The 18722-nt window shown below is 31.5% G+C and overlaps 1 protein-coding gene across 3 annotated transcripts in view; it reads left to right on the top strand.

Moving 5' to 3' along the window:
* Dpyd (dihydropyrimidine dehydrogenase) overlaps nt 1–18722 on the top strand; it is a 978184-nt gene that overhangs the window by 261038 nt on the left and 698424 nt on the right. For all 3 annotated transcript variants that reach the window (XM_023720254.1, XM_023720255.1, XM_023720256.1), the window contains exon 4: nt 245–332. In XM_023720254.1, coding sequence (XP_023576022.1) covers nt 245–332 — 88 coding nt within the window. The remainder of the gene's footprint in view (nt 1–244; nt 333–18722) is intronic.

Below are 18722 nucleotides of genomic sequence, written 5' to 3' on the forward strand. Positions count from 1 at the left end.
ATGACAAGGAGTACAGAATGGATGGACAGCTAATACCTGGAGTGGTATTTTACCCATCTCAGAAAGTGTGCAAAAGGAGAAATACAGTTAATGTGTAATTATGGTTTAAAAACTTTTGTACCTGAAAACAGCATAATTTCATTTATAATTATAGACATTAACTCTCAATGAATATAAGGTAAAAATATGTATAGAAAATTATGTTGGCTACCTCGTAGTAATATTAAGTTATTTTATTCCCTAGGTGCCTGAAATGTGTCGATGCCCCCTGCCAGAAGAGCTGTCCTACTAACCTAGATATTAAATCATTCATCACAAGTATTGCAAATAAGGTAAATTTAGATATAGCTACACAAATGGAAATTAGTAACAATATTTGACCTTGATTTCTGTTACTATTACCTTGGTTAATGTATAAAGCTTGTGATAATTTTGATAAAACATTAAACTATATCTATAGGCATTTAAAAATAGGACATTTTATTAATTAAGCTCTTTAAAGTTGTAATTTATCTTTTATAAAAATATATATTGCATTCTTATTAAAATTAAGTAATTTTGATTTTTTTTTAATGGCCTGGTGAGCGCACCCTAGGGTTGGGAGTGGGTGAGGTATGTGGTGCCAGGGTTGGAACCGCGTTTCCTGTGCTTAGCCTAAGCTCGCCTAAGCAGGTGCTTTAGACCACTGAGCTATCTCGCCAGTAGGAATTTGTTCTTTTTTTAGTAAGACATTTATTGAATAAATTGTCTTAATTTTGCAAAATGCTTATAGATAGAAATTATCATTGATCATAAAAATGTTTCAAATTTGCTACATATTTTGTTTTACAATATGCCTTGGTATTAAGTCTGGCACACTGAGAGCAATCATAAGAATAGATTTGTTCCCTTCACTAAAATTCAGTTAGTTAATATTTGATGTAATTCATAGAGACTGATAGAGTCGTAACAACAAAAAAAGAAAGAAAAAGAAAACAGGCTTTTGTGGACATTAGAAGAATAAAGAGAGCTTTGATCTTTATATTTGCTTTAAATCAATGGAAGTCTAAGCCAAAGTTTCATTCATTAAGTGAAGAGTTGATTGATTGAATAATTAATACTACCTATTGTGTTTATGAAGCTCCATTAAAAGCTCTTAGACAAGGGCCTTGACCTTTAAGAAATAAGTATAAGTGAGAAAGTACCCATAAGGTTGTAGAGAAAATATTTCTTTTTACAAAATTCAATGGTAATGTCCTAACACACAGTAAATACCCATGCAATTTGTCTTCAAGAACCAGTTACCTTTTATATATGAGGATAATTTCTAAATATATCAACTATTTAAAACAAGCACTTTATGAAGAAAGTAGTAGCCAAAAGTACATAGCTTTACAATCACAAAATAAATTATTACTTTTGTATATTGGCCTGGCATTCATCTACATGATAAGCTTAATTAAAATCTGAAGCCTGGGTTGAATTTCTAGCTATATTGGTGTACTTCCTATGAACAGAGGGAAAATTACTTACCTTTTTACTTCCACTGATGAAGAAAATATTTCATCTGTCTTAGAAGATTGTAGCATAATTTGAATAATAATTTTGTAAGGAAATGTTTAGTGTAATTATTTAAATATTTTGTTGTTGTAATATATTTATTTTACTATTCACTCTTCATGGAAAATACTATACAAGTGAGTGATATTTAGTTGTTGAGGCTATTTCTTGGATGCCTCATATTTTGCCAGGATAATGTTGGGCAGTGTGTGAAACTGAGTCCCTGCTGTGGTCCTCCATTAAAGAAACTCATAATCATGAGTAAGGATGGATACATTAAATAAGCAATTATTATAATTGAATGTGGCTGATACTGTAGCATATGTAATCTAGGAAGAGTTTTCAGCATTTGGAAAAAACAGGAATGTTAACACACGTGGGCCTGGTTTAGGGAAATGTAATAAATTCAGCATCGCCAGGAAAAAAAACTTAAGTTATGTGAAAAAGAGAAGTGGGCTAGAGACAAGACAGCTTGGGATTCACTTGTGAAAACATTTGAGTAATGGGCTCAATATTTAAGATTTATTCATTGATGCTTTGAATTTGTTTTGTAATTTATATGGCAAAATTGTGTGAGAGATTTATCAACTATATAATATCCCAAACATTTGTCATATAAGGACCTTTTGTCTTACCAACAAAAGCAAATAATTTATGTGAATTTTATTTTTTAGTAACAATAATTTTTTCAGAAAAGGAATGAAGTAAATGTTCAAATTTGAAATCTGTAATGATCTGACTACTCCTGTAAGTTCTCAAGCATGAGAAAATGTGAAAATCATGGCATATCATCTTGGAAGATTGTGCTACCCAAATTTTCCATACCTATTCCAAAATTCAGTAGTTATTCTGTAATCTTAATTAGTACCCACTCCACCTATTCAAGGTCATCACAAACTCATTGGAAAAATGGCAAAATGAATGATAGTATTTGAAGAGTTTATAAAATGTCTCTGAGGATCCAAATCTCTATTTTAGGAAAACCTCTTTCCATTTCATTAATTTGTTCATATTCTTTACTACTTAATGATGCATTGTGCTTAGGTATTTATTTAAACAGATTTCCATATGAATATAAGATATTTGGAGATATTTAATTGAAAATGTAATCTTTTGTTAGGCATTTAAGAGACTACTGTAGGTAATGTTTTTGTAGCAGAATCACTGTAGCAATCATGAAAGGTCAAAGATTCTTGTTCTTTGATGCCTGCAGCTTTTTAGGTATTTGCTGGCTGTGTATACCATAGGCTGTCCCACATTGGTGCACTGGTGGACCTCACACAGGAGGGGGGGTCTTCCCAGGTTGAGAGGGTAATTGAATCGCCTCGCTCAATGAGCCTTGCGTCTCAGTGAGAAAAGGATGTCACTTGTATCGTATTGTGTTAGGCTTCTGTGATTCAGTATTGTTTAGGCCAATACTTCCATTCTTTATTTTCTTACAAACTGGATTACACCTCTGGTTTCGAAAGGTACACTGAATTGTATTTCACCTTCTCAGTCAGTTTTTTCTCTGTTTCGTTTGTGCAGGCTGTTGTTTGCAATTGTATCTCTCAATTGGAAGTACATGCTTCAGATTCATCAAACTGTGAATACCAGGCTATATATCCTGACAGTTTTCCTTTGGAAAAACACTTCTTCATATAAAAATGCATGAGGTCAATATACATATATATATGAAAAAGTATCTATTTATTAAAGTGTTCTTGATTTTTGTAACCTTTTAAGCAATATTGAAATGTTCTCATTTTAAAATTATCCTACTTATTTGCATATTTTAGTAAGATGTTGCTTGATTTTTACCTTTATGTAAGTTTTAAAATACACATTAGAGAAAACCTTACTTATATGATTCAATATGAAAAAAGACATTTCTTTCTAATAGATTTCTGCTGAGACTAATTGATATCAGGGGAACAACAAAATCCAACCAGCAGAATTTATTGACAGGTATCTGTTGACAATTATAGTTTTATATATTAAAAACAACTCTATTTATCATGTATCTATAAGAATAAAATATAGCAAAGCAAAAGAGAAGTATAATCAATAGATTTGGTACACTCTACTATGTATTTACTTTATATTTCAATGGCTAAGTGGTTTATACTCTTGCAAACACAGTGTTGGTCTTTTCTACGGTAATTTTCTGAAAGTAAAGTCATAATTACATTACCTCCATTCTCAAAATCTTAATTACTCCTTAATGCCTAGAAACCAGAATCTAAATATAATACATAAACAGATTGGGCCATCTTCTATTATTATACTAGAATATTAAAGGTGATAAATATTAGAAAGTTCAGAATTTACCACTCAGAAATATAAATGTGTTAGACTAAAAAAAAAGTGTGTCATAATGTTTTAGTTTTCCTGTAATATATAAGACCAGCTCTGTTGTCTCTATTACTGGGAAGTATGCAATTACAAGCATTTGTATCAATTTCAAGGGTATTGACAGAAACTTACTTACCAACCGTAAGAAGATACTCAAGAGAATAAGCTTAAAACATTCTTTCTCTCTCTCTGTTGTACTCCCAGAGGGTACGCAGTCATTACCCTGAGTCAAATGTTCCTTTTGGCATAAATCAGTAGCTCTAAACTCATGGGTCAGTTCCTTCACAGACAAGCTGCCAGGTTTTGAGTATCATGAACAGTAATCCCTGAGGGTATGTTGTTGTTGGCATACAGCAAGGCACTTTAATTCTAATTACTTCTTTCCATTTTAAAAGGAAAAGTTTTTGCGTTATTAATTCTCTTTCTTGTAAAAATCTATAAGAGTGTCATTAATGCTTCATTTAGTGAGAATTGCATTAGCTTTGTTCATTTCACATTTTTGCCATTTTTTAAAATTTTGAACTTACATGTAAAATTAGTTTGCTATTGCTTGGATTTCGTTAAAGTTTTATTTACAAAGATTATGTTATGTCCAAACTGTCTTAATGTTATTTTTCTCCTTTTAAAAATATTTTCAATATGTAGTTATTTTCATTATGACGGTTATTTTCTTTTTCACAGAAGAAAGCATTTTAGTGTACTTGGAAATCAGTCTTCTACTCCTGGGATTGAAATATGATAATAAATCCAACTAATTCTCTTTTGTGGGCATTGTCATTGAAGGGTGGCTGTTTTACAGATCTTTGTTTTTCTGATATTCAACAATTTTATACCAACTTAGCTAGGTCTATATGTTTTTTCATTTATCTTACTTAGTTTTCATTGAAGTTTTAAATATGTGAGTTGATGTCTTTCATAACCTGGGTAGATTTTTCGTTGTCATTTTTCTCTATAGAACTCTTCTTAGCTATAACTTTAAACTTTTTTAGTTCTTACCTCTGAGCTGATCTTTAAAATATTTATTTCTTTGTTTGAGTGCTATATTCGAGATAGTATCCTTCATTTCTATTTTGAATTTTAGTCATAAATTCTTCACCAATGTACAATACTGTTAATATGGTCCATTGAATTTTAAGCAATGATTCTATTTTATATTTCTAATTCTTAATATGTATTTATGATATATCAGTTTTTAAACTAATTTTTGAAGCTGTTGCTTCATGAAATATATATTTTTATCTATACTCTAGACTTCTGACATTTAAAGTATGTGCTTCGAAATCTACTGTTATTCTGATAGGGTTGAAGTTGTTAGTTATTTGTTGTTTTTCTCTAAAAGATTTTGGTATTCTCTGTATTGAATTTCTGGGATTTTGTATGATGTTTGTTGTACAGGACTTTTTCTGATTATGGCTGGCTTGGGGTTCTACAAGAAATATCTGTCCGCCTGTATTTCTATATACTATAATATTATACTTCAAATTTGATGGAGAAAAACTTTCCCTTATAAGGAAATACTAAAGACATTCATAACTCTAAACCAACATTGAAGAATATACTTAAGGAAATTCTAGATAAAAAATAAACCAGGAAGCTACCGCACCAGTGAGTCCAAAGTAAAGTGTTATGTCTGAAAGGAAGAGTAGTTAAACAGAGGGGAAAAGTAAAGAGTAAACATTAAAAGAAAAGGACAATGGCAAGATTCAGAAAGTGGGGGGCCGGGAAGATAGCTCAGTATATTCTACTGAGCACCTGCCTGGCAAGCACAGGGTCCTGAGTTCAATCCCCTGTATTGAAAAAAATTAAAAAAAAAAATCAGAAAGTGTTTTACAATTCAGTTTCTCAATGTGAATTATGTTAATTCTCAATCAAAAGACATGGACTGGCAAATTGTATCAAATAACAAAAGTCAGAAACATGCTCTGGCAAGAGACACTCTTCATCCATACATGCAATGAAAAGAAATACATGCAATTAAAAGATAGAAAACAGTGCTCCATGGACTAGAAGCCTAAAAACAAGTAGGAGTCAATCTAATATTCAAAGTGATCTTCAAGCCAAAACTGATGAAGAAACTGATCACTAAATACTAGAAAAGGAACAAGTCAATAGGAAAAAGATGACAAATTTAAGTAAATATGCACTGAATGCTAGTGCACCCAGTATCATAAAAGATACTGCTGGACTTACATTTCACTATATTGGAGAACATAGAAGAAATGTACTGGACTAGAGGCAGTAAAAAAAAACCCTACTAACTAAGAAAAGCCCAGGATCTGAAAATTCCAGGAAAGTGCAATGTCAATACTTGTCCTACTGTTCTAAGAAATTGAAATCAAAAGAATACTGTTAAACCCATTGCTAGGAGCTAGCTTTACACTGATAACAAATGTGGACAAGCACACAATAACAACAGCAAATTAGAGATCAATTTCCTTAATAAGGATTTTTGAAAAATCTCAGCAAAATACTTGCAGACACAATAAAAGAAACATTAGAAAGAATAAACATCATGACAAAGGTGGTTTCACTTCAGGGATTCAAGGGTGATCCAACATACATAAATCAATAAATATCATCTATAAACATAAATAGAGCCTACCATGCCGGCCCCGCCCTCGGGTTCACTGAGAGGAGGAATGAGACTAGGTGTAGCACATGGCTATAATCCCAGCACTTGGGAGGCTGTAAACAGGAGAATCACTATGAGTCTGATCTAGTAGTGAGATGCTGAACACCCTGTAGACCCTTCCCTAAGATACAGAGAAAAACAACATAAATAGATATAAGGGTAAAAATATCAAAGCTCATTATAATACAAAAATTATGTGACAAAAATCCAACCACACATTATAGAAATACTTTTTCTTGAGGTAATAAAAGCCATTTTTTGATATACTCATTGCCAATATCATACTAAATGGGGAAAACCTGAAAGCATTCTTTCTAAGATTAGGGACAAGTGGTGTGTACCTATTCTCATCACTTCTGTTCAATATAGTACTTGTTTATTTGACTAGCGCAATCAGAGCAGAGAAAAAAGTAAAAACGTTTTACACAAAAATATTTTATTTGAAAGAGAACAGTATAAAAAATGATACAGAGTTTCTGAACCTCATGATAGGAAATTGCTAATAGTTATGTTGTATATTGTTATCTTCAAAGGAGTTGCTCAGATTACCAAATAAGACATGTGAGATGGTTCAAAGAATATAAACACTAACCTTTCCTTTCAATAAACTAACACATATTAGTAGTAAAATTGTCTTAGCTGTCTCTTCCATCTTTTCTCCTTTCCCCCATCCCAGTTATTCTTTACTTTCTGAGCAGTTTCTTTCCCATTCAAAATGCCTATTTTGCCTTTTGTATCTTACTTACTCTTTCATTTTCTTATAGGAAAAGAATTGAAATAATACTTAACAGTAGATTACACAATCCTGTATATAAAATGTCCAAAACTTCCTCTAGATTCTTAGGACTAATAAATTCAGGAAAGTGGTAAGACTACACACGCACATGAGCGCATGTGCGTGTACACACACACCCAAACAAAAGAAAACCAGTGGTATTCTTGTACATCAACAATGAATCACATAAAGTGTCTGCAAGCAGGTGCAGGGGCCAGGGGTTCAATCCCCCGGTCTGCTGTGCCAGCCCTGCCCCAGGGGCACACTGACAGGGAAACTGAGACTGGGCATGGTGGTGCGCATCTGTAATCCCAGCTCTTGGGAGGCTATAAACAGGCGATCACTATGAGTCAGATCTAGTAGTGAGACCCTGAACACCCTGTAGACCCTTCCCTAAAATACAAAAAACAAACAAACAATGAATCTACAAAGAAACAAATGGGAAAAATAACATCATGCACAGTAGCCTCAAAAAAAAAAAAAAAAAAAAAGGGGCTAGAGAAATACCTCAGTGGATTAAATGCTTCCCTGGCAAGCGCAAGGGCCTGAGTTCAAATCCCCGGTTCCTCAGGAAAAAAAAAAAAAAAAGAAAAGAAAGAAAAGAAAAAGAAAAAAAATTAAGTATATAAGAATTAACCTTAAAATAGTAACTGAAAAAAAATTTTAAAAAATAGCAACAAAAACCTCTATAATGAAAACTATAGTGTTGTGGGGGAAAAAGAGATTAAAGCATATATCAGAAAATGGAAAGACATTCTTTGTTCTTAGATAAGCAGAGCCTATATTGTCAATTTAGCCTTATTATCAAAAATAATTAGATTTCAAGCAATTCCAATTAAAGTACTATCAAAATTTTTGACAGAACTAGAAAAGAAATCTAAAATTTATCTGGCTCCAGAAAAAACTCAGATAATCAATGCAGACTGAGCAATGGAAGTAAAGCTGAAGCATTTTAATCCCATATTTCAAATTATACTACAAAGCTATAGTAATAAAAACAGAATGGTACTGGCATATAAACATAAGTGGTGACCAAGAAAGAGAATAAAAGTTGTGCAAAAGCCCCATGTACTTTCAGCCATGTGGTTTTTGGTGAAGGACCAATAACTAATGCTGGAAGAAAAACAGTAAATGGTACAAATAAAAGTAGTTACCTTTTGTAGAAGAATGTGTATGAATACATATCTCTCATATTTTACTAAAATCTAATGAAAATACCTCCATGATCATATTGCCAAAATAAAAACACTGACTGCACTGTAAGTAAGTCTTGAAATTCTTGAATGCAGAAGCTCAAACAGAAGAGTCCTTGGATGCAAAGCCCAGTTGTATAAAGATAAAATATCATGAATCAGCAGTAGCATTTTATCAACATAAATAGCTTCTGAAAACCAAGGGAAATAATCAATGAAGAAAAGATACAGTGTACAAAATGGGCCTAAAAAGTTGTCAGCTATTCCTTTGGCAGAGGACCAATATGTAGAATAGATAAATAATTAAAACATATTAACCTCTCAAATAAAATACATAATCAAAACTTGCAATTGAAATTAATACACACTTCTCAGAAGAAATACAAGTGGCCAATGAGTACCTGAAAAAAAAATGTTCAGCAGTTTTGGTCATTTGAGAAACCAACTAAAATCAGCACTGAGATTTCATCTTACTCCAATAACAATGGCTCTCATCAAAAACTAAAACCAGAACAGCAACAACGATAACAATAACATGCTGTGATGCTTTTGGAAAAAGGAATGCTTTTAAATCTTTAATGGAAATTTAAACTAGTGAAATCTCTTTAAAAAATAGTGTAGAGATTCCTTCAAAAAATAGAATTCCATTTGAATGAGGAATACCTCTCCTGGATAACTTCCTCTAAAACTTAGTCATCATAGTAAATGATACATGAATACACATGTTTACTGCAGCACAAACCATACCTGCTAAATTGTGGAAGTGACCTCTATGCCCACCAACTGATGAATATGTAAAGAAAATGTGATATCTTTATTCCTATTTCTGTCTTTATACAATGGATCAGTACTCTGCCATTAAACAAGGATGTGAGTCATTTATATGAAAATAGATGGATCTTGAGATACTATTAGGAAGTGAATTAAATTAGACATAGAAGGTTAAATATCACATGCTTTCTCTACAGTGAGAGGCCCAAAATACAAACAGTTTGTGGAACAAAATAAAAGAAAGATGTTAGACAGTAGGGAGAAAGACTCTCTGGAAATGGGAAGGTGATCTGAGGGAGGAAGGAAAAGCAGGCTGGAGGAAGGAGCAGAGGAAGCACCAATGATCAAGATTTCATGTGCTTATATGCCTGTTTTTTATGATGAATAGAATCATTATGTATAGGGAATATATACTAAAAAAAGTAGGACATGTCTAAAAACTAGAAACCATACATGAGCCCACCTGAAGAAGTATTCACCATGTTTGTTTCTGAATATTTGTTAACATCTCTGCTAACGAGAGTGACTGTTAATTTCTATGAAAAAGCAACTTCAGTGCAGGCATAGGCAAGCATTGTAAATATGGAAAAATTATGCAGATGATTAATAACCATTGTAAATCTATCGTTGGTCTACATTAATCAATAATATAAATCAAAAGATGAGACACCAGTTTTCTCTTGTCAAATTTTGAAGATTAGAAAGTTTAGTAACTTATAATATTTGGCAGGAGGAAACATAACTTTTATATAATTTATACTTACAAATTAATATATATATACACATATTGTTTTATTTCTTACAATGGACAAAAATTAAAATTTATAAGTAAAAGAAAATTAAATGAGAAATTTCAGAGTAACATGTTATATGCTCTATCCTACATTTTATTTTTATATGAATAATAAAAGCTTCAATCATTTTATCCAGTGGCAAATATGTTTGTCACATATTTCTCTATGAAATCCTACTTTTTCATCTACTTAATTCCATAATCATTTATATATGTTTCAGATAATCTCTTTGTCTTGTCTATCTATAGGTAAGAGGACCAAGCCCCTAAGTTATTAAGCTGTATAAAGTATTTTCTAATTGACCACAACCATCTTTATGATCCTACATTTATTTTCATAACATTCTACCTTTTCTTTACATAGAAATGTAACTTTGCAAACTGAAAACAAACTTCATAAAATAATAATTGAGTAATTTCTATTTATTGATGCAAATGTATGCACATTATGCTGTATTCCTTGGTTACTTTATGTAACTCCTCACTGAATTTTCCCAAACCAAGTCTTTAATTTTAATAATACCTTCTAGTATGAAATCTGATACTAAAATAATGAAGGCAATGAACTTATATGTTAATTGTGAAATGTCTTATCTTAACATATTATGCTGACTAGGAAATGTAAGGTTGCCTATGAAATCATTCATGTTTATGTAAAATCTGCTTTGTTTTGTTTGAAATATATGCTATCCCCTTGAGATCTTAAAAGATTATATTTTTATCTTAACTGCATTTGATACAATATCACTTTTTCTTTGAATTTGCCTCAGTACATTTTTTTAATTTGTAAAAATTAGTGCAATTCAAAGCACATGTTAGTCAAATATAAGTTATATGTATATACACAGAATAGCTTGGATAGTAATACTGATGATTTCTACTGATCTGTTGAAAGGAACAGTTAATGCTTTATTTTTCTTCTTTTTAATTTTTTTTTACCAATTTTTCATGCTTGTGTCTGGTAATCAGAACAATTAATTGAAGATGGATATGCAATATAACAACCATGGTTGAATTCCTATCATTTAGTTTAGTAAAATTCTGTATCATTTCTGTTGATTTGCTATTTTTTCTCTTTAAAAAATGTAAGATAGAAAGTTGAAGAAATATGGAATCTGATATTAATGTCAATATAAGTGAGAAAGAATTTTCATTATATATACTAAGCCAGTTCATTATGGAACAAGTAACAGTCTGTAGTTTGTCACTGTGTAACTAGAGGCAGATTTAGTACATGCCTTTGAAATTTTTTTAAAAATCATGTCATTTTAATACAGTTTAATGCTATAAATTTTTATTTCTAAATATAAATATATGGAATGGGATTCACTGTTTTGTTACATAAAGACAAAGTAAAATATGTAAAAGAAGTAAATACTACTTAGGATTTTTAGTAAGTGTAAATCATTGTAACAGAATCAAGACAAAAAGGAATTTTAATCTAGTCATCTCATTGTTAAAAAATAAGTTGGAAACCCATCAGTGCTAAGTGATTTATTCCACATAACACATCTGCTTGACAATGAAAGTGTATTTTCCAGAATTCTTCTCCTATGTACTTCGGTCTCTATCACATTACAATATCTATATGTGTAAGGTATTTATATTGTGAATACACATTAAAATATAGGAGCTTTAATAAGTAATATATGTATAATAATGACAGAAATTTTAAGCAGTTTTAACATCTGTATTGTTGGATAAAACATATAATACATTAGACTTAGACTTCATGTTAAAGAAGTTTCACGTTAGGTTTTGAAAACTGTTTTGGCAAATTGAAGAATTCAAAGGAAATTATAGCAATCCATAGTAAGTGTATTTTTGAGAACGAGATGAGTTTTAATTAATGTATTTGCAATAGGGACAGATCTTGGGAAATCTTTTTGTACCCACTGTATAATACAGTGACAGACACATTGTAGTATGTATCACAGCACTGATTAAGTGACCTCTGATCTTTGTGGCAATAAAAAGAAAATCCTCACAAAATAGTGTGATTTTGCCATATAAGAAAATTGTGATGCGACATTACAGTCTTGCTCTAATGGCATAAATAACAATGTACATGATGCATCAAATTATTAAAAATGCATTACATTTATGCATTTGGAATGCAATTTATTTGAAATATCTTTGTATTCACACAAGACGATACATACATTGAATATGCTGTTTTAAGTCCTAAAGTTACAGAATTTGAACAACATTAAACTTCAATATATAATGTTTCCCTCACATGTGCTGTGATAGTGAGGTCATACCAATTTTAATCTTTGTTATATAAGAAATAATATTTTTTAAACAAATGCAGTAACAAAATTTCCAGTTTTTCTCTTTGTTGCCCTATTTTATTAATTATCCCCTTTAAATTAAATCAGAGATGGAATCACTGTCAGTTATTTCCTGACTGGCAACAGCAAGTGTTAGGTAGCTTTATCTTTCATATGTCGTCTTCCAGAATGGACAATGAGGTGAAGTACAGTAGTACAACAAATGCAATTACTCAATTTCTGTGTCAAAGCCTTAGAAACCAGCCACACCTTTTGCATGTGGAGCGTATGTGTGTCAGTTCTAGGAAGAATCAGACACACAATTTGAATACCTGTGTACAATTAAATTTGTATTCTAATAATTAGAAAAGCCTTTTGACATTTGTAATAATATGAATAAATGTTTTGGTCATGTTATTATTATGTTGCCTTTAAGAGTTTTCTCATGTTAGTACATTCTCATTTGTTGTAAAGTATTTGCAGATAATACTTGTAGAATTTTCCTATTATTGTTTCCTTAGTTCCAATGACCATTGCTCTTACTTCTTTGTTTCAATATTTATATTGGTATTTTGATGTAGAAAATTACCCTATCTTCTTGAAGTAAATATTAATTATTAAATTTATTTCACAAAATCCTTTCATACATAAACTAATATTTTATCCCATTGGTTTTTATGGTTCTTAGTTCATTGGGAATGAAATGAAATGAAAATTTATACCTATGTAATTTTCTCATAAAATCTATACTTTTATTTTCTGTGAATGGTGAATTTTTATTTTTTCACAATAGATTGTATATTAATTCCTTTTATTGTTCATTAAAAACTTCATTCTTTTTTCATTTTATAAAAATGGGTTTATTGAGTGCTAAAAGATATATTGTAACAACTAAAATTTCCAGAATTTGTCTTGCATATAGGCTAGGAGTATAGAGTGGACTTGAAATTTGATCTTAATTTTAAAAATTGAATGAAAGATCCATCAGAAAAAGATAGACTTTTTTTTAATAAATTTATACATAGTGATGAAAATGGAAAAGATGTTCTCTGAGCAATGATAATACAATATAAAAGTATGGATGTAGGGATAGATGGCAGTTTTTTACTTTTAAAACAGTACAGAAGTAAAAGTATTTATTATTTATGAATGCTTCATGCTTATCAATAGATCTCATATATTTGATAATTAATGATTGAATACATGCACACAGATGCTAAGTTTTCTTGACAAACTCATGAGGCAAATTCTAAGTTCACAAGTCCATTAAAAAGAGAAAAGATGAAGAAAATAGGAAAAATAAAAGTAACAATTTTTGATTGATATGCTGTCTATAAAGGAATATGCCCAATTTGCATACCACCTTATAATATTTATTTTTACTTAATAAATTCATTTTTCCATAAATTTCAGTATTTTTAACTTGTTGTCTTCTTTATTTGATTTCCTGATAGATTTTTAATAAATATTAAAATCTTTAACTTATATTTAACATTTTCAGAAACTTTTTAGTTAGAAAGAGACCAAATTGGGTTCAAATGGTTACTTTAGTCCAATAAATTTTTTCTATGCTGTATAATGGACTCAGAATCATATATGCATAAGTTTAAAAAAACTATATATGATATAAATATGGCTAATATAAAGAAAATCTAATTTATATTTCTCAAGTAAAACTAAGGCTTATAGGTACTCCAATTCTTCCCCAATTATATTGACATTATATACTGTAAAGGAGACCAAATGCCATACTGTATAACTCCAAAGAATGCATATGTATATGTGTATGTATACGTATATGTATATGTATAAGTATATGTGTGTTTTCACGCACATGTGTATTTATTCATGTATGTATTTTCCAATTCAGTGTCCTAGATCATGAAAAAATTTTGTAAGACAGTGATTATTAATTTCCTTGTATCTTAATTGAGACTGCTTAAACTAAATTCATAGTTCTTAAAACTAATTGCATTCTATATAACTTACTAAAATTCAGTATATATAAGAAGATATGAAGCCTAGTGATATAGCTCAGTGCCACAAGCGCCTGCCTGGTAAGCACAATGTCCTGAGTTCAATACCTGGTACCAAAGGGATAAAAGTATCTATGAGAAGATAGTGATTTTCAGATTAAAATTGACTAAGTTTATTCTTTGGAGCCCATGTGTACCTACAAGTCTATATGTGTACTATGAGAGTTGGATGCTTGTCTTTTTATATGACTCACATATCTGTAATGTCCTTTGGCAAATATCTGAACATGCATATGCTGTTCACTGAGGAATGGTGATGTAACTTAATAAAAAGGTGTCATTGTGTTTCTATTTACTGTTCATGTTCCTAAAGACATTTCTTATTCAGTGAATGTACATCAGTGTATTCACTATTAAATAACTCAAGCCAGAAATATAACTAATGTTATTTCACCCTTCTCACACATGCAAACTTATTGAAGTCTAGCCCAAGTATTTTTTTTAAATGCAACAGATTGGAGTTTATCTTGGAAGAGTTCTTCCATCTGTGAAAACTGTCACTGGAAGAAGGAAGAACACTTTAAAATAAATCTACCAGCTGTATTGATAATCTTGTAGTGATATGAAGGCCTGAACATGATAGAACTATTTGTTAAATTAGTTATACCATATGACAGGAGAGCTGGCTTATGAGTTTTCCAGCTCCTGATAATGACTTTAAAAATCATTAAATTGTAGTGAAATGACACTAATTTAGTTTCAAGCCATAATTTTAAAATAAAAAGCAATGTATTAAAACTTACAGTTATTTTAAAATTAACTCACCTAAATGTAATGTGTTATGATGAAAAACATGCTTTAAAACCCCCAAGGACTAATAGAAAATTAAACACCTGCAAAATATGGCTAAATTAATGGGCTGGCAAACATTTAATGCCTATATTTTTGATTTGACAACAGCAAACATTTTAAACATCATTTTTCTCTTTTAGAATTAAAAAATACACTCTGAAAGTCTCCTGTCTTTTTCACAAGATGGATCTGTGCACAAAAGACTAGATATTTATATTGTATCCTTTCTTGTGTAGCGCTTACATTTTTTCTCTATGATGGAACACTAAAATGTTTGTGACTGATTCAATCATGTGGAGAAAGCAGTTGAAGAGGTGTGTTTTTTCTAGAAGGAGGCTACTGGGGTGTTTGTAAAGTACCCTTCTAATTTAAATTTTCTAGCCTTTACTTTTAAAAAGGGTTGAAGAGATTACAAAATAGAATGAATCTCTTGTGTAGAAGGAAATCATCCCCCTTGCTAATGGATTAGAATTGATATTTATCACTATGAGAAGAGGGGAGAAGGATTTCCTTTTCTGAAAGGTTTCTCAGTATCTCAGCTCTGAGTCCTCAGATTCCTAAAGAGTGGATTTCTGAGCCATATCTTCTCTGTTATCTGAGAGAGAGATGGATTGCCATGGTGAGTTTTCAGACATTGTTCAGGGTTGGCTCCGCTCATTTCAAAACTATGCTTTTATTTTCTCTGATGCAGACTTATGCTTTGCTTTTCTCAGCACTATAATTTCCCCTAGAGGCTCCCTACACTACCATTCTAAGAATTTTTATATTATCTATTCAGTAATCTTGCTAGTTAATCCCTTAATACTGGACCTTTCTATTGAAAAACTTCATTAAACACTAAATTTCTAGCTGCAGCCATCAGAGTTCTCCACAGTTCGGTCCCAGCACAATTCAAATATATCTCCTAATCATCTTTGCCTAGATAATGATCTGCTCTAGCCAAATCAAGTGAGTGTGCCAATACCTATTCTGAGATTTTGTTTTGAATATTCACCCATTAACTCTTCCTCATATCTTAGCTTTGTCATCCTCAAACTTATTTTGAAATCCGTTTATAGCTGATGCTGAATGCCCTAAACTCACACACAAACATCATGATACCACGAGCCTATATTTGCTTTTTAAAAACTATACATTATACTTCAGACTTAAAAAGGTAGTTGATTCACTACCATTAACTGTTATAAATATAAAATCTTCTTTAAAAAATTGTTTTGGTTAAAAGGTTACATGTGGAGTTATGAGAGAGTTGAATGAGCACACCATTTGGTGGCCAGTGCTATCTAGTCAAAGCTTAGGTTTTATTAGTTTAACCTCAATAGCAAATCATGACCCAAAAGTGAAACTTCAATTTTTTTCTTGAATTTGCTGAAACATATAGCTATTTTTTTATTCTATTATTTTAAATACAGTCTTTTTTTCATTTTGTATTTTAGGATAGGGCCTGAGGGTCTATAGGGTCTTACTAAAAGATTGGACCCATAGTGATCTGCCTGTGTTCAGCCTCCCAAGAGCTGGAATTACAGGCGTGGTCCACCACTCCCAGTCTCAATCATGGTGTCAGCATGCCCCCGGGGGCAGGGCTGGCACAGTATGCTGGGGATCAAACCCTGGCCACTGCGTCTGCCTAAGCAGGCACTTTAATCCGCTGAGCTATTTGGCTGGCTCTTAAATACAGTTTTGAAATGCATATTGAGACTCATGAAACAATCAGTTGAAAAATCCTTGTATGACTAATTGGATATTTATTAATTTAGTACAGGATCTTCCTACGCAGCTCAGACTCATAGTTATCCTTCTGTCTCAGCCTCCTTAGCATTGTGATCACTGGTGAGCACTACCACGCCTGGTTTCAATGGCTGGCACAGCATGGACAGGCTTCCGGGGCTAGCAGGGCATGTGGTACAGGGCATCAAACCCAGGTCCTTATGCTTGCCGAACAGGTGCTTAGGCCACCTAGCTATCTTCCCAGCCTAGATTTTTATGTTGAAAGCATCCTTTTAATTATTCACTAGGACATTTTAGTCAATGAGTGAGCCAATAAGTACTTTTTAACTGGTTATGCTAAATGTACTAAACTGTCAAGTGAGAGCAGAAAAGAGTAGTGACAAATGACTTTAGGATAACTACTCCATTGCAGGATATAGAGGAGATGAGGCTTAAGCAGAAGCTAAGGATGCTTGACTAGGAAAATATTGATTAATTTTAAATCAGAAACTGTTTATCTTGGCCAGTGTTAAATAAAGTCATCCATAATCAGAAAATAAAGACAAATAAGTTTGTATATTTCCATTATTATGATAAATAATTTGAGTATAAATGAATACTGAATAATTTTTTAGCTTTCTAGGAAAAGGAACAATTGTGTTATTCTGGTATTTAATATTAATTAATATCTGATAGAATTTATATGTTCACCTGTATATTTGTGCCAGGTAGAGATGTATTTTTTCTGTTCAGAAAAATGTCAAAATCAGATTTCCTTATCAAAAACATTGTCCAGTTTTGATCCAATAATCTTACTCATGTACTCTTTGATTAAATTGTCTAAATAATTCCATATTCCTCAATTATAGTTTTGAATATAAAGTCTATATTCAAAATCTGTATATCCCTTATGTTTTCTCATGCAAATGCGTTTGATAGTTCAGTGATGTCTCACATATTTAGAGTTGAAACCATCACTATAGCTAATTTGAGAACATTTTTCTCACTCAGAAAGAGATCGGATGCTCTGAGCAGCCATTCTCCATTCTGTGTCAGACTGCCAGCCCCAAAAACTGCTCGTCTGCCTTCTGAATCCAGACTTCTGCCTAAGATGGACAATTTACATAAATGGAACCACAGAATATGTAGTCTACTGTGAATGGCTTCTTTGATTTAGCATAATCTTTTCAAGGTTTATCCATGTTAAAGTATATATTGTTACTTCATTCCTTTCTATTTTTAAAATATTGTCTTTTCTTGTATGGATACATACATCAGTTAGCCATTTATAAGGTGATGTGCAGTTGGGTAACTTTCACATTTCAACTATTATGAATAACTGTTATGAAGGTTAGCTTTTGTGTTGACATATGCTTTAAATTCTTCTGAGTGTACACTGAGGAGGGGAACTGCTGAGTCATAATTTTATTTTTATAACTTTAGGGCGATTGTCAAACTATCTTTCAAAGCAGCTACCCTATTTTCCTCTCATATCAACAGTGACTAAGGATTCCCATTTGTTTGTTCCATTGCTAAAAGTTCTATTTGTCTTTCTAACTAGAGCCATTTAAATGTGTGATTTCTGTCTTGTGGTTTTAATTTGTATTTCCCCCTATGACTAAGGACCAGGAGCATCATTGATCATGCTTATTTCGAAACTTGGATATCTTTAAGAGAAGTTCTTTTTTATGATTATCTGCCCATTTTAATTAAATTGTTTGTCCTTTTTATGATTGAGTTTTAAATGTTAATATGTTATAGAAAAAAAATCTCAGCATATCTGGCCAACCCCTTTCTGATATTTTTTAGTGTTCTTTGAAGCCCAAGCTTATTATTATTATTATTTTTTTTTATTTTTTTTATTTTTTTTTTTTTTT

Source organism: Octodon degus, unplaced genomic scaffold (genome assembly GCF_000260255.1).
Source record: "Octodon degus isolate 3935 unplaced genomic scaffold, OctDeg1.0 scaffold00074, whole genome shotgun sequence".
Taxonomy (NCBI): Eukaryota; Metazoa; Chordata; class Mammalia; order Rodentia; family Octodontidae; genus Octodon; species Octodon degus.